At 44.2% G+C, this 20,590-nt stretch overlaps 1 protein-coding gene across 6 annotated transcripts in view; it reads right to left on the minus strand.

Moving 5' to 3' along the window:
• The window catches only part of MARF1 (meiosis regulator and mRNA stability factor 1), a 96,423-nt gene that overhangs the window by 41,866 nt on the left and 33,967 nt on the right, over positions 1-20,590 (minus strand). For all 6 annotated transcript variants that reach the window (XM_056536867.1, XM_056536866.1, XM_056536868.1 and 3 more), the window contains exons 4-8: positions 12,372-12,540; positions 12,049-12,275; positions 10,675-10,792; positions 10,361-10,533; positions 2,149-2,574 (exon numbers count right to left, since the gene is read on the minus strand). In XM_056536867.1, coding sequence (XP_056392842.1) covers positions 2,149-2,574; positions 10,361-10,533; positions 10,675-10,792; positions 12,049-12,275; positions 12,372-12,540 — 1,113 coding nt within the window. The remainder of the gene's footprint in view (positions 1-2,148; positions 2,575-10,360; positions 10,534-10,674; positions 10,793-12,048; positions 12,276-12,371; positions 12,541-20,590) is intronic.

The raw sequence follows: 20,590 nt of genomic DNA on the forward strand, positions 1-20,590 counted from the left end.
CACACTACTGAGCCTCATTTTGACTTGTTTTAAGGACATTACATCAATGTTGGATCAGCCTGTAGTGTGGCTTTCCACTGTGATTTTGAGTGTGACTCCATATCCAGACCTCCAAGGGTTGATAAATTTGATTTCAATTGATAATTTGTGTGTAATTTTGTTGTCAGCACATTCAACTAAGTAAAGACGAAAGTATTTCATACGATTAGTTCATTCATTCAGATCTAGGATGTGTTATATTAGTGTTCCCTTTATTTTTTTGAGCAGTGTATGAATCTCCAGGTGGAGTCAAGTGCTGCCATGCCAATACAGCATGGGAAAAAAGTTTTGTGGCCCAGGGCATCCTGTGATTAGGTGTTCCTAAGCACTGTTTGGTGCCACAAATGTGACAATGATTGCCGTAAATGTTGACACCCCTGAAATTTTTCAAGAAAATGAAGTATTTCTCACAGATAAGGATTGCAGTAACACATTCCCTTTGTGTGTATTGGAACAAGACAAAAAAAAAAATAAAAATGGTCTGGACTAAATTATTGGCACCTTTGTAAAATAGTGGAAAAATAAGATTGTTTTAAGCATGTGATGCTCCTTTAAACTCACCTGGGGCAAGTAACAGGTGTGGGCAATATAAAAATCACACCTGAAAGCAGATTTAAAAAAGGAGAGAAGTTCATTTAGTGTGGCATACACAGACACACAAAGCAAAGACTAAGCATGGACAACAGAAAGAAGAGAAGAGAACTGTCTGAGGACTTGAGAACCAAAATTGTGGAAAAATGTCAAGGTTACCAAGTCCATCTCCAGAGATCTAGATTTGCCTTTGTCCACAGTGCGCAACATTATCATGAGCTTTGCAACCCATGGCACTGTAGCTAATCTCCCTGGGTGTGGCCGGAAGAGAAAAATTGATGAAAAGGTGTCAATGCAGGATAGTCCGGATGGTGGATAAGCAGCCCCAAACAAGTTCCAAAGACATTTGAGCTGTCCAGCTGGCTTAGGGAGCATCAGTGTCAGCGCTAACTATCCGTCGACATTTAAATGAAACAAAACTCTATAGCAGGAGACCCAGGAAGACCCCACTGCTGACAAAGAGACAAAGCAAGACTACATTTTGCCAAAATGAACTTAAGCCAAAATCTTTCTGGGAAAAAGTCTTATGGACAGATGAGACCAAGATAGAGCTTTTTGGTAAAGCACATCATTCTACTGTTTACCGAAAACAGAATGAGGCCTACAAAGAAAAGAACACAGTACCTACAGTGAAATATGGTGAAGGTTCAATGATGTTTTGCTTCCTCTGGCACTGGGTGATTGAATGTGTGCAAGGCATCATGAAATCTGAAAATTACCAATGGATTTTGGGTCACAATGTACAGCCCAGTGTCAAAGCTCCGTTTGTGTCTGAGATCTTGGGTCCTCCAGCAGGACAATGACCCCAAACATACGTCAAAAAGCACCCAGAAATTGATGGCAACAAAGCGCTGGAGAGTTCTGAAGAGTCCAGCAATAAGTCCAGATATAAACCCCATTGAACACCTGTGGAGAGATTTTAAAATTGCTGTTGGGAAAAGGCGCCCTTCCAATAAGAGAGACCTTGAGCAGTATGCAAAGGAAGAGTGGTCCAATATTCCAGCTAAGAGGTGTAAGGTTATTGATAGTTATAGGAAGCAACTGATTTCAGTTTTTTTTTCTAAATGGTGTGCAATCAAATATTAAGTTTAGGGTGCCAATTTTTTGGAGTATAGTTCAAATACACACAAAGGGAATAAACATGTGTATAGCAAGACATTTGTTACTGCAATCCTTTTCTGTGAAAAATACTTCATTTTCTAAAAAAAATTCAGGAAGTGCCAACATTGACAAGACAGGGATGTGGTTAATATACTGTCATGGTCGTAAAACACTGGATACAGGTGTTAAAGTGTACCTGTTGCAGTGTGGACATTCCGGACGTGTGAACAAAGCCTTGGGTTGTAAGTTTGTCCTTAGCATTCTTTTCTCCCACCTCTTTCTATCAATAAACTGCAGTCCACTCAGACCAACTAACTTGACAAGTCTCTACAACTTGTCAAATTATTATTATTATTATTTTTTTTTTTTTTTAAAGGGACAGCATCCATTTAAATCTTTGGTACAGTAATTGCTTACCTGCAAACTTTTGACAATTGAGCTTTTGTTCGAGCCATGATTTGCCTTGTTTGCAGAACCTTTGACATTTAATGGTGGATCATGCTGATCTTTAGCAGTGAGGCACAGCTTTGTGTTCTTGTTAACTTTTTTGGGAGACTTCGATTTGTCCCCATTGGTGCAGCTAGAATTTTTTGCTTCCGTTACTTCTCGATTTTTAGGTGCAAAAGAAACTGTGATCCGGTTACCAAACACATCCTCGTTCTCCATGCGTTTCTGAGCTCGCTCTGCGCTCTCTTGATTGATAAAGCGGAGTATAGCACTGTTGCCTGATAAACTCATCACTTTTCCTCCGCAGTTATCAGAAAGGCGCCGGAGGCGGTTACTGATACTTTTTGCATCTCTGTTTGTTGGCAAGTTATATACATATAACAGAGTATGGCACTGCTGCAAGAGAGCAAAAAGGTGGGAAAAAAAAATAGCAAATTAGGAAAAAATATATTAAAATGAAGCCAAGAGGAGGATGGAAGAGCAAAACATACAAACAGAATCACTGAGCTTTGTGTCAGTATTTTACATGAGTATTTTTAAGCCAAAACCAGAAATCTGTTTAAAAAGTTTTAGAAGAGCAAATCCTTTAATTTAGTATCTGTTCTTCCCACTTCTAGCCTTGGTCTACACCTACAAGTTTAAATATTGCTGTTTAAGTGGCCTCAGGCTGGTTTTAAGACTACCACAATTTGGCTGCATTGGTCGCGTCTATATTACAGTAGGAAATGTTCTGGGTCCTACACTTGTCTAATTGGAATCCGATTCAGAGTGATCACTATGACCACCAAAAGAGCTTACCAAGCGCACTCTTCTGGCTGTGTGCTAAATCACAGACAAAAAAAAAAAAAACTTACAATGCAAGAGAGCAAAAAGGAGAAAAATAATGCATAGTGCATTCCAATAAAAGTGACACACATTGGTCTAAGCATAGTCCTTTGTCAAACATACTTGGGCAGAAAAGTAGATTTTTTTATGCTTACTGTAAAATCTGAGGATCCATTGGGGACACAAACCGTAGGTATATGCTCTTGCCACTAGGAGGCGCTGACACGAGGCATACAAAAAAAAATGTCGGCTCCTCCTGGCAGGATATACCCCGCCTACTGACCCTGAGCTAATCAGTTTAGACCCAAAGCAGTAGGGGGGAGACCGACAAAGAAAGAAACCGACAGGAGTCCGAGAGTATCAGACAAAAAAGAAACCGAAGAACACCCCTCGGACAAAAACTGAACCTTTGCCACAAACAATGGGTGGGTGCTGTGGATCCTCCGAAAGAGATTTTACGATAAATAAAAATAAAAATTTAAAAATAAAAAACACACACACACACACACACACACACAACTTTTTCGGTCAGTACCATTGGGAGACACTGTGGAACGTACGAAAGCAGTCCCAGGGGGAAAAAAAATAAATACCCAACAGAAACAGGCAGAGGACTGAGTCACTGCCACTTGCAACACCTTGCGACCCAAACCGGCGTCAGCCAACGCGAACGTGTGCACTTGGTAAAATTTAGTGAAAGTGTGTAAGGACGACCAGGCCTTATTGCTGAGAGCCCAAGAAGCCCCAACAGAACGCGTAGAATGCGCAGTCACCCGAAAAGGTGGGATCTTTCCCTTAAGACTGTAAAATTCCAATATGGCAAAACAGATCCACCGGAAATGGTCGCCTTGAAAGCCTGAAGACCCTTGTGACTACCCTCTGGAATAACGAAGGAGGAGTCACCCTGCCGAAAAGAGGAGCTGGCCGAAAGATAGTCTGGACATTGTTCGGGCTGTCTGGATATATGTAGGGAACACTCCTTAGCATTGGAAGGAGTCGGACAAAAAAAAGAACTAATGAACTACCCTCTTTGTTCATGTGAAAAGGGAAAACCACCTTGAGCAAGAAGGAGGGAGGAGGCTGAAAAACAACCTTGTCCTGATGAAGAAACATGAGGAGAGAAACAGGAAAGAGCCGCTAACTCAGAGACCCTCCTAATGGAAGAAGTGATTGCGATGAGAAAGGCGACCTTCCACGAAAGGATGCGAAGAGAGGCATCCCTAAGAGGTTCGAACGGAGCCTCCCTCAAAACACCCAGCACCAGTTTAAGGTCCCAAGGAGGAGTGAGAGACCTGAAAGGCGGCGCCTGATGGGCCACGCCCTGCAGAAAGGTGCGGACATGAGAATTGGAAGCTAAGTTACATTGAAACAGAATAGAAAGAGTCAACAGTTAACCTTTAAGAGAGCTGAGGGTCAAATGTTGATGTAAGCCGGATTGTAGAAAAGCAAGAAGACACGGAAAGGAAAACCCGACCGGGGGAAAAAAAAAAAAAAAAGACTGAGCCTTGCACCACCCACCTGAAATAAGCCTTCCAAGTGCGGTCGTAAATCCTAGCAGGGGACGGCTTCCATGCTCAAAGCATTGTGAGAATCACTCCAGATAAAAACCCGAGCTCTTAAAACTGGTTTCAAATGCCATGCCGACAAATGCAGTGACAGTAAACTGGGGGGGCAGAGAGGATCCTGGGAGAGCAGATCAGGGGGAAGTGGAAGACGCAGCGGTACGTCGGCATACCATGCGCACCATGATGGGAAGGCAAGCCTCCAGAGGATGAGACCAGCTACCCTGAACTGTCAGATCCCGAAACAGACACCCAGCCCTGGAGACTCACATCGGTCGTGATGACCTGCCTGTGGTGGGTGAAGGACCACCCCTGGAGAAGGAGGGGATAATTGAGCCACCACCGGACAGCCGGGGGCAGAAGAATCTGCCGATCCAGAGAACGGTGATTTGTCCCACCTATCCAATATAGCGATCTGGAGGGGGGCGATAACGAAACTAGGTGAAGGGAAACCCCTCCATGGCAGCCACCATCCGGCCCAGTACCTCCATGCAGAAACTAAGTGGAATTAGAGAGGGGCGCCGTAGGCAATGGACGCCCTGTTGCAGGGAGCGCCACTTGTCCAACGGAAGACGAACACGGGCAGCTGCAGTTTTGAAAAGGAGCTCAGAAATATTAGAATGGGATGGGGACAGGTGAGACTTCTTGGTTGATCACCCAACCAAAGGCGGCCAGAGTCTAACATGAGATGAAGGCTCCCCACGTTTTGGGACCGGGAGGGGGCTTTGATCATAAGGGTCGACCAGGTAGGTGAGAACTGAGATCCCCCGACTACGAAGAATGGCAATCACCGCCGGCATAACCTTGGTGAAAACCCTGGGAGCCGTAGCTAAGCCAAAAGGAAGAGCCACGAATTGGAAGCGACAGCGAAGCGGAGGAAACGCTGATGGGCAGGGAAAATAGGGATGTGGAGTGGAGGCCGCAAATGGCAGTTGAGTAACTTGAGGTGCAGAATGGGACGGACAGACCCTTCCTTCTTGGGAACGATGAAGAGGTTCTAGTAGAACCCTGAAAACGCTCCCCTCGCACTATCACTCCCTGAGAGGGGAGTGTACGTAAAGCAAAAAGCCACTGCCAAAAGAAGGGGATCGAGATGGACGGGATCGGAAGAAGCGATCCCTGGGGATGGAAGAGAATTCTATCCGATAACCATCTGAAATGACATACAGTACCCAAGAGTCCTGAACCAGAGACAACCAAACGTCCCGGAAAAGAGACAGGCAACCTCCCACCCGAGAAGATGACGCAGTTGGGGGTGCCCCTTCAGGAAGAGGAAGGTTTCTGGGTACCAGACTTGGCTGTGAAACCACCAGAGATGTTGTCTGGCTTCCAGGAAGTACGTGCCTTGAACGAAGGGGCTCTCTGATATTGAGAGTGCACCTGCTTGGAAATAATTTCTTCTAGCCACTTCCCAAGGAGCAAGTTAACTGTTAGAGATTTCTTCGAAGCAGTATCTGCATCCCACGCCTTCAGCCACATGGAGTGGCGAATGGCAACCAAATTACCTGAAGCAAAAGCCGTGCAACGAGTGGACTCAAAGACTGCTGAGCAGAGAAAGTCACCCGCCTGAGAGAGCTGGCGAGCAATATCCACCAATTCCTCCAGGGGAGCACCTGACAGGATGCCCTGGTGTAGTGGAGAAGCCCAAACTAAAACAGCCTTGGCCACTCAAGCGGATGCAAAGGCAAATCTCGCCAAGTTCTCAATCTTTTTGTCCGCAGGATCCTTTGCTAGAGGCAAAGCAGTAGATTTGGACAGAGGGGAGACTGGAGGATTAACTGTAGGTGGCACTGTCCACTTGAAAACAAGATCTGGAGGAAAGGGAAACAGAGCTTGAATCTTCTTGGCTCCCTGAAATAGTTTGTCCGGATGCTTCCAAGCCGCGTCCAACAAGGCGTCAAATTTCACATGAGAACTGACAGCCTTGGGAGAACGCCGAGAGCGGCGAAGAGAGAAACTTCCAGATCAGGATACGAAGTTCTTGGGTCCTCCAGATGAAAAAAAAAAGTGTCCTTGATGGCAGACACCAATCTGTCCACGATTTCAGACACTGCAAAGTGGTCCTCATGATCCGAGGTGGTTTCAGACCCATCATCTACTACTTCCCCTGGAGAGTGGGAACCTGCAGAGGTAGCCTTCGACTGAGTGAGACCTGGAACGATGAGTCAGAGACCTCTGACAATCACTCGAAAAATGGCCCCTGGAGGGGGGAAACTGCCAGTGAACTGGGGTAGAGGAGAGAGATCTACGGGAAAAGTGTATATCCCGAGTACGTGACTCTGGAGAAGAGCCAGAGGCAATCACCTCAGAACGCTTGCGAGCACGTTGGAATAGAGGGTCAGGAGATACTGAACGAGACTCCCTGGGAGAAGTATCCTTAGCCTAGCCAGTTCGAAAATAGACTGGGTAAGGGAAGAAACCCACTCTGGGTGAGGGACGAACCCCACGCATGCCAGGGTAACATCTTTACATACAGAATGGCACGCTTGGAGGAGCAGGTGGAATCAGTGGAACTACCGGGCAGTTTGGTCTAGCAGCCCACACAAGCATAGTATGTGACTAGGATCGCAGTCGCCTGTCTGTTTTCGGACATAGATGCAAGTAAAAGTAATCAGCAAAAATAAAATGGAGCAATCTCATGGAGCCATACGGTCCATAGAGCAGGAGAGAAGAGAGGAGGAGCTAGCAGTCTGTCCCAGAGGATGCCACCGCCCCAAGACGGACCCCATTAGAGAAAAACGACCCCAAAGCGCGTGTACCGAGACGATAAGTAAATCAGTGACCCCTGGTGCGCGCACAAAGCAAGCTTTAGCCAGCAGTGGAAGTGGGCAGGAGCTCCGCAGCATGTGGGTGGAGAGAAGACCCGGACCCAGTCACGGTCTATAGGAATCCCCATGCCCCTGCCGAACGCAGGCGAAAGTGAAAGTAATGGTCGCCGGCCGCAGCGCAGGAGTTGCGGCCGGCATCCCAGATAGAGAAAGCGCTGTGCCAGTAAGAAGTGCAGGGGAGGGAAACTACCCCGCAGTCCCAGCACTAAAAAAGAAACACCCTCACCTGTGCCCACATAAAATCTAATAAAAAAATAGATGAACACACCAACAGGAGATCCCAGAGATAAGGGGATCCCCACGGTATAATACAAAAATGGGGGGGGGAGAAATACTTACCCTGTATACCGCCATACTCTATGCTCCATGCCCCTTACCTGCATATGGGGGAACAGGTAGCGCCATCCTGCTGAACCCCCCCTTGGAAACAAGAAAATAAAAGGAAAAAAAGAATCTAAACCCGGCCCTAGTTCTAAAATAAAAAAAGACGACCAGGTCTGCAGAAATCCAGACCTGTCTGCCTCCTACTGACACTAAGCTAAAACAGATTAGATCAGGGTCAGTAGGCAGGGTATATCCTGCCAGGAGGGGCTGATCTTTCTTTGTATGCCTAGTGTCAGCGCCTCCCAGTGGCAAGAGCATATACCGACAGTTTAGGTGTCCCCCCCGATGGTACAGACTGAGAAAGCCAGCTTTTTTAGGATGCATTTTTTTTACTCAACAAACATTAAAAAGAGAATTTATCAAAAGCTGTGCAAAGGAAAGTTGACCAGTTGCCTATAGTAACCAATCTTAAAAAGGTCTCTAAAAATTTAATTGAATCTGTCATCAGATTTTACCATATAACAGGTGGCAACGCATTATGTTTGTAAATACAAGGATACAATGTTTGAAGGAGATACCCCTCCACCCCCTCCCCCGTAAGTAGTCCCCTGGGCAGGGGGATACACTCGCCTAGTCCCGCTGTAACCACAACCCCTCAGCATGATTGACAGCCCTGGGTACCACTCTGCTCCCTAAGTACACAAAGCAAAGCGATGACACTGGCCATGTCCAGTCTGTCAATCACGCTGAGGGAGCATAATTACAGCCGGAGCAGCGGGACTAGGAGAGTATATCTCCCTGTCCAGAGGGCTACTTACGGAGCTGACAGGGACACAAACTATTTGGGGGAGATTTATCATTGTCTTCCTTAAATTTTTTGTCTGTAAATTTGAAGAAAAATAAAATAAAAAATTGTGCAGCAAATTTTTGCAGAATTCCAAAATCAACACTTTCTGCAAAACTGACAAATGCAGTAAATTATTGACATTGCAGTGGAAGATATTTACCATGTATGGCAGGAACGTCTCTAGAGAATGGCGAGACAGAAGATTTTACCATATATAAAGCATTGCCACAAGTTATGTATGGTGAAATCTGATAACCGGTTCCCTTTGCATTTTTAAAAAGGTCTCCACAAAAAATTAAAGCAATCTGATTGGTTTCTATGGGCAACTGCTAAATTTTTCCTCTGCACAGGTGTTGGATAGAGCTTTCTATACAAGTTCATTTTCCATAAATTTTTAATGCTATCAGTCTTCTCCTTTTGGATGTTGTTGCCAGGATTATGGTCTATATTTGAGGTTTGACTATGCAGTTTTTATATTGTTGGGCCTTTTATCTACAAAAATTTATTTATTTATTTATTTATTTATTTATTTTTTTTCACAGACAGGTACACAAAAAATTTGGTGATTTTTCTTCAAAATTTCCTTTTAAAATGAGCACTGCTATATCCAAAAACTTTATATGTTACGGATGAAAGTAATACGGTTGTTTAAAAATGTAATATTGAATACATTTTTTTGAATATTTAACGAAAAATACTGCTCCTGATAAACCCACCACTAGAGGTCCCCATACCTACTGGGACACTAACTAGTCCTACAGCAGCATCAGGCTTGAACATGAGTCACGCCCCCTACCCCTGTTAGGATTTTTAACACTGTGAGCTAATGAAAAAAGAGGTATTTTTATAATAAATATAGAGGCATGAAAATTATATGTACATGGTCAGGAATATTTTTTTTATTCTAAAATCTCGAAGTTTTCATCACTAAGCCTGAAACTAAGCTTAGACTTCTTGTTCACCGTGATAAGGCGGAGGCTTGGCTATGTTCCGCAGACAGCAAGTGTTGGCATAATGTGCCAGTGCTAGTACTGTACAAGAATGCAGTCTCAGACGGCTATGCATTCCGTGCATAGTCAGCAGAAAGAGTGAACACTGAAAACATCTGGCACGGAAATTCTGCCATGTGCACAGCAAAATCCTGTTGAATGCAACAGGACTCTGCTGCAGCGGAATGTCTGTTAGGACATTGCCTTAAAGTGCAACTTTCAACCAGAATAGGCTTGTGAAGCTGCACAAAGTGCAGTAGGGATTCACAAGCCTATTCTAGCCATACCTGTGCTGATAAAGCAGGCTGCTGTATATAGACAAAAAGCTTTGTAATCCCTCGGAGTTTTCAAACAGTTGAAGGCCGATATGCTCCGGGGCCACACCGCCTCGCTCCAGCTTTGTCACGCTGTTGATTGATTGATTGATGCACAGGGTTTGCTGGCTCATGGCTGCACTGTTTTATTTCTCTTGCACACGTATCAACTGGCAATCAACTGTGCAACGTAAGTGGCGAGAGGTGGTGCAGCCCCCGAGCATAGTAGACCACCGGCTGCGCCTGTTTAGTCCGACTTCTGGAGGGATTACAAAGCAATGTATTGTGACTATACAGCAGACTTCTTTATACTCAGGTATGGCTAGAATAGGCTTGACACTGTGCGTGCAGCTTCACGAGCCTATTTTAGTTGACAGTTGCCATTTAACAACAATCTCCTGCAAAGCCTCATAATAAAGCAGCTGCATTAAATCGTATAAAGCAATGAGGCAATTGAAGAAATCCTGCAAATTTATTTTTTATTTTTTTTTACCTGTGGTTTTAAAGGAAGCCTGGGAGGAAGGTCTGTAATAAACTCTTCAAAAGGAATGAGCTCATGTGCATGGTGAAGCAATGCTTCAGAGGCTTGGTTCTTGTGCACAATTATGATATGGAAACCGTGGCGATGCCGCAGGTCACTTATTTCCAGAGCAAAGTTAACATCAGCTTTAAATAACGATATAAAAGTGATAAAAATAAAATAAGAAAAGTAAATTGTTGTCCACATAATGGCATTGTTAAAATATGATTTCTACATCAATAACTGCAAGTCACAAGTAGATGAGTATTTATTGTAGTTCCACTTACTGGAAACCAAAACCACAGTTGCTGGAGATGTGTGAGTGTCTGCAAATCTTCTCAAACTCTGTCTAAGTTTGTCATCTGCAGCATTCTTCGCTGTGGCATTAATGTGGGCAACAGTTACCTGTTAGGGACAAAAAGCGATCCTTTAAAAACAAACACACTTTTAGAGAACTGCTCCCTGTTGAGAATTTATATGCAATATAACACGCATTTTTTAGGCTAACATTCTTTGCCTAAAGTCTATCTGCGTGTTATATGCCGATAAGCCGCTGCAGTTCTATTATTTAAAGCGGGCGCTTTAAATCAATGAACTGCAGCGGCTTTTGCAGGTGCAGAGACCTGCCGTCGCTGCCTGATTCTCTGCCCCTGCTTATCCTGGGGTCCAAAGACTGCCGGCGCCGTTGCCCCATTGCCTCTCCCCATCCCCGGTTTTTCTGACCCCGCACAAGCCCCCAAGAAAGGCAGGGGGAGAGAGGCCGTCGCTGCCCGCTTCTCTCCCCCTGCCTTTCCTGGGGTCTATAGCCCTGCTGCCGCCGCCTCTCTCCCCCTGGCTATTGGCGCCCCTGCCCCATTGCCTCCCCCATCCCGGTTGTATAATTACCTGTTGCCGGGGTCAGGCCCGCGCTGCTTCTGGCCTCCGGTGTGGCGTCCCCTGCGTCGTTGCTATGCGGCGCAATGAAGAGTGACGTCACGTTGAAGAAGTCACTCGTCATTGCGTCTAACAACGCATAGCAACGACGCAGGGGATGCCACACCAGAGGCCAGAAGCAGCGCGGACCCGACCCCGGCAACAGGTAATTATACAACCGGGGATGGGGGAGGCAATGGGGCAGCGGCACCGATAGCCAGGGGGAGAGAAGGGGCAGCGTCGCCAATAGCCAGGGGGAGAGAGGCGGTGGCAGCAGGGCTCTAGACCTCAGGAAAGGCAGGGGGAGAGAAGCGGCAGCGACGGCCTCTCTCCCCCTGCCTTTCCTGGGGGCTTCTGCGGGGTCAGAAACAGTGTATCAGGGTATACACATGCACACCCTCATTTTACCAAGGATATTTGGGTAAAAAAAACTTTTTTTACCCAAATATCCTTGGAAAAATGAGGGTGCGTGTTATAGATCGGTGCGTGGTATACCCGATAAATACTTTAGTTTCTTAGGCTCCTTTCACACTGCCGTTGTCACACAGAAGAACAGCGCCCGTCAGAAAATCAGGGGAGACTAGAGGGAGAAAAATTACTGCAAACGCTGTATTTTTCTCCCACTGAGAAAAAATAGGCAGTTCAACAGGGCACAATGGCAGTGTGAAAGGAGCTTTAGAGAGGAAGCTAGGGTCGGTCTCAGAATTATGGTACAGGCACGAGTCAAAACACAAAGTCTATGTTATTACCTGACAATTGTTAAGTTCCTCAATCACTTCTTTGTTTTCTTTACTGATATCACATACACAGATAAACTCTGCTTCTCTGTGACCTTTAAAAAGCCGCTCACGAATCCGCTTTACTACACTGACTGCTGATCGGCCACAGGGAACAGAACAGTTTTCTATGTCCCAAAATACACCAATAGGTGGCAGATTTTCCTGCATCTGTCCAGCAAGTGACAACTCTGAGGATCCTGCAAATGTAATTATGGGGGGGGGGGGGGGAGAAACAGAACAGTGAGAATCCTTCAATGCAACAAAGTGAATTTCGCATATTGGATTACACTAACCATATTTTTGTGATGCTTTACAGAAATTCTTAGCAAGTAGAATTGTTGTTTTCTTCACATTTTCTTGTGTTCCACAGCCATTGCATACAGGAAGAGCAGCAGTCTGGGTATTTGGTAGTGGAATATTGGGCCACATTTTATTTGCATCAGCTACACCATTGCCTGTGGGCTGCAAGTAATAGAAACATTTCAAGTTAGCAAACCTTGTTTTAACCCCTTAAGGACCAAGCATTTTTCTGTTTTTTTGCACTCATTTTTACCTTCTTACATTTTAAAAATCATAACCCTTTAAATTTTGCACCTAAATCCATATGAGGGCTTAGTTTTTGCACCACCAATTCTACTTTGTAATGACATCAGTCATTTTACCCAAAAATCTACGGCGAAACGGAAAAAAAAAATCCTTGTGCGACAAAATGGAAGAAAAACACAATTTTGGGGGTGTCCGTTTCTACGCTGTACATTTCTCAGTAAAAATCACTATACTGTAGGTCCAGGAGGTTAAAATGATACCCTACTTTTACAGGTTTGATTTTGTTGTACTTTTGTAAAAAAATAACTACATTCACAAAAATGTATACATTTAAAATTGTCCTCTTCTGACCTCTAACTTTTTTAGCAATAGTATCTGCTCTGACACCATTTCCCCTATTGGGCATACAAACTAAAAAGGACAAAAGGATTTTAGAAAGTCAGATTGTTTATTCAAAGTATTCTAGAACACCTCTGCAGACATCAAGCCTGTGAAACAGATTTTCTCCTTCTGCAGATGAATTTGCACAGAAGGAAGGACCATTTCTTGTGATAAATTGAACTCTGAGACAACTCTAGGGAGAAAAGCAGGATCAGGTCTTAAAATAATTGTAAGATCTTCGTATAGGGTTCTCTAGTACATAGGGCTGCTAACTCCCCTGGCTGATGTCACAGCTATTAATAAGGCAGTTTTCTGGACTAAAATCTTCAGGGGTATTGAAGACAAAGGCTCAAAACATAGTAACAGTTTGTAAGGTTGAAAAAAGACCAGAGTCCATCCAGTTCAACCCATATGCCCAATGAGTCCCTACTGAGTTGATCCAGGGGAAGGCAAAAAACCCTCATACTAGAGGCAAAAATTCCCTCCCAACTCCAATATGGCAGCCAAAACAAATCTCTGGATCAACATGCTGTCCCTAAATATCTAGTATACATAACAAGCAATGTTATTCTCCAAAAAAGCATCCAGACCCCTTTGGAAGTCTTTTACAAAGTTCACCATGACCACCGCCTCTGGGAGAGAATTCCACAGTCTCACTGCTCTTACAGTAAAGAACCCCCGTCTGTGCTGGTGTAGAGGATGCCCCCTTGTTAAAGATACAGTCCTGGGTATAAATAGATCATGGGAGAGATCTCTGTACTGTCCCCTGATATATTTATACATAGTTATTAGGTCTCCCCTAAGCCTTCTTTTTTCTAAACTAAATAACCCCAATTCTGATAATCTTTCTGGGTACTGTAGTCCTCCCATTGCCCGTATTACCCTGGTTGCCTGTCTTTGAACCCTCTCCAGCTCCACTATATCTTTCTTGTACACTGGTGCCCAGTACTGTACACAGTATTCTATGTGTGGTCTGACTAGTGATTTGAACAGCGGTAGAATTATTTCCTTGTCGTGGGCATCTATGCCCCTATTGATGCACCCCATGATTTTATTTCCCTTGGCAGCAGCTGCCCGACACTGGTCACTACAGCTAAGTTTACTATTAACTAAGACCCCTTTTCCACGTCAAAGTCCTTTTCCATGTCAGTCGTCCCAAGTATACTCCCATTTAATATATAACCCAGTCTCAGATTTTTCCTCCCCATGTGCATTACCTTACATTTATCAGTGTTGAACCTCATCTGCCACTTCTCAGCCCAAACCCCCAACCTATCCAGATCCATTTGTAAAAGTGCACTGTCCTCTATTGTGTTTACCGCTTTACAGAGTTTGGTATCATCTGCAAAGATTGCTACATTACTATTCAACCCCTCTACAAGGTCATTAATAAATATATTAAAGAGAACAGGACTGACCAAGACTGACCCCTGTGGAACCCCACTAGTAACAGTCACCCAATCAGAATAAGTAGCATTAACAACCACCATCTGTTTCCTATCACTGAGCCAGTTACTTACCCACATTTTCTCCCAGACCAGTTCTACTTATTTTATGCACCAATCTTTTATGTGGCACCGTATCAAATGCTTTGGAAAAATCCAGATATACGACATCCAGCGATTGCCCTTGGTCCAGTCTGGAGCTCACCTCCTCATAAAAGCTGATCAGGTTAGTTTGACAGGACCGATCCCTCAAAGCCATGCTGATATGGAGTCATACAATTATTTGTATCAATGTATTCCATAATAGCATCTCTTCGAAAACCCTCAAACAATTTATGTACAACGGAGGTTAAACTTAACAGGTCTATAATTTCCAGGGTTACCTTTTGTCTCCTTTTTAAATATTGGCACCACTTTGCCATGCGCCAGTCCTGGGGAACAGTCCCTGTTACTATAGAGTCCTTCTATTACATTACTTAATTCTTTTAGAACTCGGGGGGTGAATGCAGTGGGTAGAACAAGCTTAAGATCCCAAGGAAAAGAAAGTTGCGGACAGGGGAACTGCATTCTGGTGACTGACTTAAATCTCACAATCCAGGGATGATAGCACATTTTCTGCCCATATAAAGCCCCTAGATCAGCTACCTGTACTTTAAGGGTAGCAGCCTTTAACCCTTTCTCAAGAACTTTAATACATTTTTTTTTTTTTTTTTTTTTTTTTTTTAAATACACACACACACACACACACACACACACGGATGAAGGCAAAATTTGGCTTATCCAAATCTAACTTGACAGAATCCGAAAACGAAAAATTTCTTCCAAATTCTAAAATAAATCTTTGAAGTCACTGGTTTTCCACTGTATTGTAAGCAACCAGATAGCTTCTTTCATTTTTAAAAAGCCATCTGAAAATATAAAAGAAGCAATCTAATTGGTTGCTTTGGGCACTTCAGCAACTTTTCCTCTGGACAGGTTTTGATAAATCTCCCCCATAGTCCTTAGACAGGAGAACCAGGCTCTTAGGCCAGAATGGGGCGATTAGGATGACTGTTGCTATGTCCTCCCTGATCTTCCTTATAACTCTGGGAACAAGAGCCAGGGGAGGAAAAGCGTAAACCAAGTCCCAATCCCATCTCTGGGATAATGCATCCACCGCCAAAAGGTCTGCCTGCTGGATTCAGGGAAAAAGTTTCTGACCTGTCTGTTGTGCCTGGTAGCAAACAGATCCACTTGAGGGGTTCCCCATAAGGCTGTAATCTTGTGAAATATTTTTGGATTCAGCCACCATTCCCCCTGATAAAATCAATTGGCGGCTAAGAAAGTCTGCCCTGGTATTTAGTTCCCCCTTTATATGCACTGCAGAGATTGATTTTCGATGGGATTCTGCAAAAGGACAGGACCTCTGACCCCTTCTTCCTATCCCCTGCCTTTTCTAATACATCTGAGAGGACCAAACTAAAAAGTTCCCCCACACAAGGGATGGCACATAACTTCCTTTTTGAGCCACTATACCCTGACCAATTTTTAAGCCAAAGCACCCTTCTGGCGGAATTGGTAAGCACTGCTGATCTGGCAGACAGTCTAACCGCATCAGAATATGAAACCGCAAAGAAAGCAGTTGCTTTTATCGTTGGAATCAAGGATAGAATCTGCTCTTTGCGCACAACATTCTGCAGATCTGAAGATAACTGGTCAACCCACAACAGCAGGGATCTCGCAACATTGGTACCAGCAACAGTAGGTTTAAGAGTAGTCCCTGCAGTTCCCCAAGCTCTTAAGAAAGTCTCTGCTTTGTTATCCATTGGGTCTTTTAAAGAACCTAAGTCCTCAAACGGTAAAAAACCCTTTCTGGAGACCTTAGAAATTGCCACAATCTCAGGAGGGTGATCCCAACACTTAGTATCAGACTCTGAGAAAGGATACTTCCTTTCAATGGCTCTAGGAATAAAAGATTTCTTGTCCGAAATCTCCCATTCCTATTTATCAACCTATTTATTATCTATTTTTTTTTTTTTACACTATGTCCCCACGCGGGACTATTTATATAAATCATAAGATTGCTAATACTGTTCAGTGCTATGCATAGGGTATAGCACTGATCAGTATTATCGGTGATCTTTTGCTCTGGTCTGCTGGAAGGCAGATCAGTGCAGAAGACCCCGGGAGATGGACGGAGGCAGGAGAACCAGGCTCCGCCATCTTGGCTAATCAGCCATTTTAAATGCCACACTGCCGCAGATGTGATCTAAATTGATCACGGTATCTGAGTGGTTAATGGCAGAAAGTGCGATTGCTTTACTGGTGGGTCAGCTGCTGCTGACAGCCGCCGGGACCCGCCGTAAATGAAGCAATCGCAGCTCCTGCGCTCACGGCACAGCCGCACCATAAATGTATGGCGCTGTGCACTACACAGCACCGTACATTTACGGCGCAGGGTAATCCGGTGGATTTATTTATTTTTTTTTTAAATCAACTGGTGCCAGAAAGTTAAACAGATTTGTAAATAATTTCTATTAACCTCTTAAGGACGCAGGGCGTATGGATACGCCCTGCATTCCGAGTCCTTAAGGACGCAGGGCGTATCCATACGCCCGTGGGAATTCCGGTCCCCACCGCTAGCCGGTTGGGGACCGGAGCCGGATGCCTGCTGAAATCGTTCAGCAGGCATCCCGGCATATCGCCCAGGGGGGTCATTATGCCCCCCCCCCCCCATGTCGGCGATCGCCGCAGATCGCTGGACAATTCAGTTCAGCGATCTGCGGCGATTCCGGGTCAATCGGGTCTCCAGTGACCCGGAATTACTGCCTGTTCGGGGCAGTCGCTGACGGCCCCGAACAGCCAGAGCCTGCAGGGGTGAGGTGGCACTGGCCTCACGATCGCCCTGATTCGGCCGACCAATCAGGGCGCCTGCTGCGGGTATCACTCCCGCACCGCCCCTCTTCCGGAGGACGTGAGCGGGTGCGGGACGTGCACCCCGGGTGCTGGGGACCCCGATCCCCGGCGTCCATGTTGGGATCGGGGCCCCAGGAGCGACAGCGGCGGCGAGGGACTGACCTGCGATGGAGCAGCAGCAGGAGGTGAATTACAGCCTCCTGCTGTTGCTTAGCAACAGCTCCCAGCATGCAAAAAGGGCATGCTGGGAGCTGTAGTTATGCAACAGCAGGAGGCAGACCACCACAACTCCCAGCACTCCCTTATGGGCATGCTGGGACTTATGGTTTTGCAACAGTTGGAGGCACATTTTTTTCTATGGAAAAGTGTACCTTCAACTGTTGTATAACTACAACTCCCAGCTTGCACAAACAGCTAAAGTGCATGCTGGGAGTTGTAGTGGTGCATCTGCTGGTTGCATAACTACAACTCCCAGCATGCCCGTTGGCAGTCAGTGACTGCTGAGAGTTGTAGTTTTGCAACAGCTGAAGGCACACTGGTTGTGAAACTTAGAGTTTTTTTTTTACCTAACTCTGTTTCACGACCGGTGTGCCTCCAGCTGTTGCAAACTACAACTCCCAGCAGTCACCTTACACCATGCACCGTACATGCTGGGAGTTGTAGTTTTGCAACAGCTGGAGGCACACTGGTTTTGAAACACTGAGTAAGGTCACAAATTCAGTGATACATAACCAGTGTGCCTACAGCTGTTGCAAAACTAAAACTCTCAGCATGTACAGTCTGTCAGCGCATGCTGGGAGTTGTAGTTTTGCAACAGCTGGATGTCCCCCCCCAATGTGAATGTACAGGGTACACTCACATGGGCGGAGGCTTACAGTAAGTATCGGGCTGCAAGTTTGAGCTGCAGCAAATTTTCTGCAACAGCTCAAACTGCCAGCGAGAAACTACTGTGAACCCCCGCCTGTGCGACTGTACCCTAAAAACACTACACTACCACAAAAAATAAAATAAAAAGTAAAAAACACTACATACACATACCCCTACACAGCCCCCCTCCCCTCCCCAATAAAAATGAAAAACGTCTCGTAAGCATTTTAGGTAAAACATTTTTTTTTATTTTTTTTTTTTTTTACATATGCAATAGTCGTGAAACGCCTGTGGGGTATTAAGGTTCACTTAACCCCTTGTTACATTCCCCGAGGGCTCTAGTTTCCAAAATGGTATGCCATGTGTTTTTTTTTTGCTGTCCTGGCACCATAGGGGCTTCCTAAATGCGGCATGCCCCCAGAGCAAAATTTGCTTTCAAAAAGCCAAATGTGACTCCTTCTCTTCTGAGACCTGTAGTGCGCCAACAGAGCACTTTTCACCCCCATATGGGGTGTTTTCTGAATCGGGAGAAATTGGGCTTCAAATTTTGTGGGGTATTTTTTGCTATTACCCTTTTTAAAAATGTTAAACTTTAGGGAAACCAAGCATTTTAGGTAAAAATTTTTTTTTTTTTTTTTTTTTTTTTACATATGCAGAAGTCGTGAATCACCTGTGGGGTACTAAGGTTCACATTACCCCTTGTTACGTTCCCCGAGGGGTCTAGTTTCCAAAATGGTATGCCATGTGGGGTTTTTTGCTGTTCTGGCACCATAGGGGCTTCCTAAAGGTGACATGCCCCCCAAAAACCATTTGACGCTCCTTCCCTTCTGAGCCCTCTACTGCGCCCGCCGAACAATTAACATAGACATATGAGGTATGTGCTTACTCGAGAGAAATTGGGTTTCAAATACAAGTAAAAATTTTCTCCTTTTTACCCCTTGCAAAAATTCAAAAATTGGGTCTACAAGAACATGTGAGTGTAAAAAATTAAGATTGTGCATTTTCTCCTTCACTGTGCTGCTATTCCTGTGAAACACCTAAAGGGTTAATACACTTACTGAATGTCATTTTGAATACTTTGGGGGGTGCAGTTTTTATAATGGGGTCATTTATGGGGTATTTCTAATATGAAGACCCTTCAAATCCACTTCAAACCTGAACTGGTCCCTGAAAAAAAAGAGTTTCAAAATTTTGTGAAAAATTGGAAAATTGCTGCGGAACTTTGAAGCCCTCTGGTGTCTTCCAAAAGTAAAAACTCATCAATTTTATGATGCAAACATAAAGTAGACATATTGTATATGTGAATAAAAAAAAAAAAATTTGGAATATCCATTTTCCTTACAAGCAGAGAGCTTCAAAGTTAGAAAAATGCAAAATTTTCAAATTTTTCATTAAATTTTGGGATTTTTCACCAAGAAAGGATGCAAGTTACCACAAAATTTTACCACTAAGTTAAAGTAGAATATGTCACGAAAAAACGATGTCGGAATCAGAATGATAACTAAAAGCATTCCAGAGTTATTAAGGTTTAAAGTGACAGTGGTCAGATTTGCAAAAAATGGCCGAGTCCTTAAGGTGAAAAAGGGCTCAGTCCTTAACCCCTTAAGGACCAGGCCATTTTATACCTTAAGGACCGGAGCGTTTTTTACAATTCTGACCACTGTCACTTTAAACATTAATAACTCTGGGATGCTTTTAGTTATCATTCTGATTCCGAGATTGTTTTTTCGTGACATATTCTACTTTAACTTAGTGGTAAAATTTTATGGTAACTTGCATCCTTTCTTGGTGAAAAATCCCAAAATTTGATGAAAAAAAATGAAAATTTTGCATTTTTCTAACTTTGAAGCTCTCTGCTTGTAAGGAAAATGGATATTCAAAATATATATTTTTTGGGTTCACATATACAATATGTCTACTTTATGTTTGCATCATAACATTTATGAGTTTTTACTTTTGGAAGACACCAGAGGGCTTCAAAGTTCAGCAGCAATTTTCCACAAAAGTTTCAAAATCGGAATTTTTCAGGGACCAGTTCAGTTTTGAAGTGGATTTGAAGGGTCTTCATATTAGAAATACCCCATAAAAGACCCCATTATAAAAACGACACCCCCCAAAGTATTCAAAATGACATTCATTAAGTGTATTAACCCTTTAGGTGTTTCACAGGAATAGCAGCAAAGTGAAGGAGAAAATTCAAAATCTTCATTTTTTACACTCACATGTTCTTGTAGACCCAATTTTTGAATTTTTGCAAGGGGTAAAAAGGAGAAAATTTTTACTTGTATTTGAAACCCAATTTCTCTCGAGTAAGGACATACCTCATATGTCTATGTTAATTGTTCGGCGGGCGCAGTAGAGGGCTCAGAAGGGAAGGA

Source organism: Hyla sarda, chromosome 8 (genome assembly GCF_029499605.1).
Source record: "Hyla sarda isolate aHylSar1 chromosome 8, aHylSar1.hap1, whole genome shotgun sequence".
NCBI classification, from domain to species: domain Eukaryota; kingdom Metazoa; phylum Chordata; class Amphibia; order Anura; family Hylidae; genus Hyla; species Hyla sarda.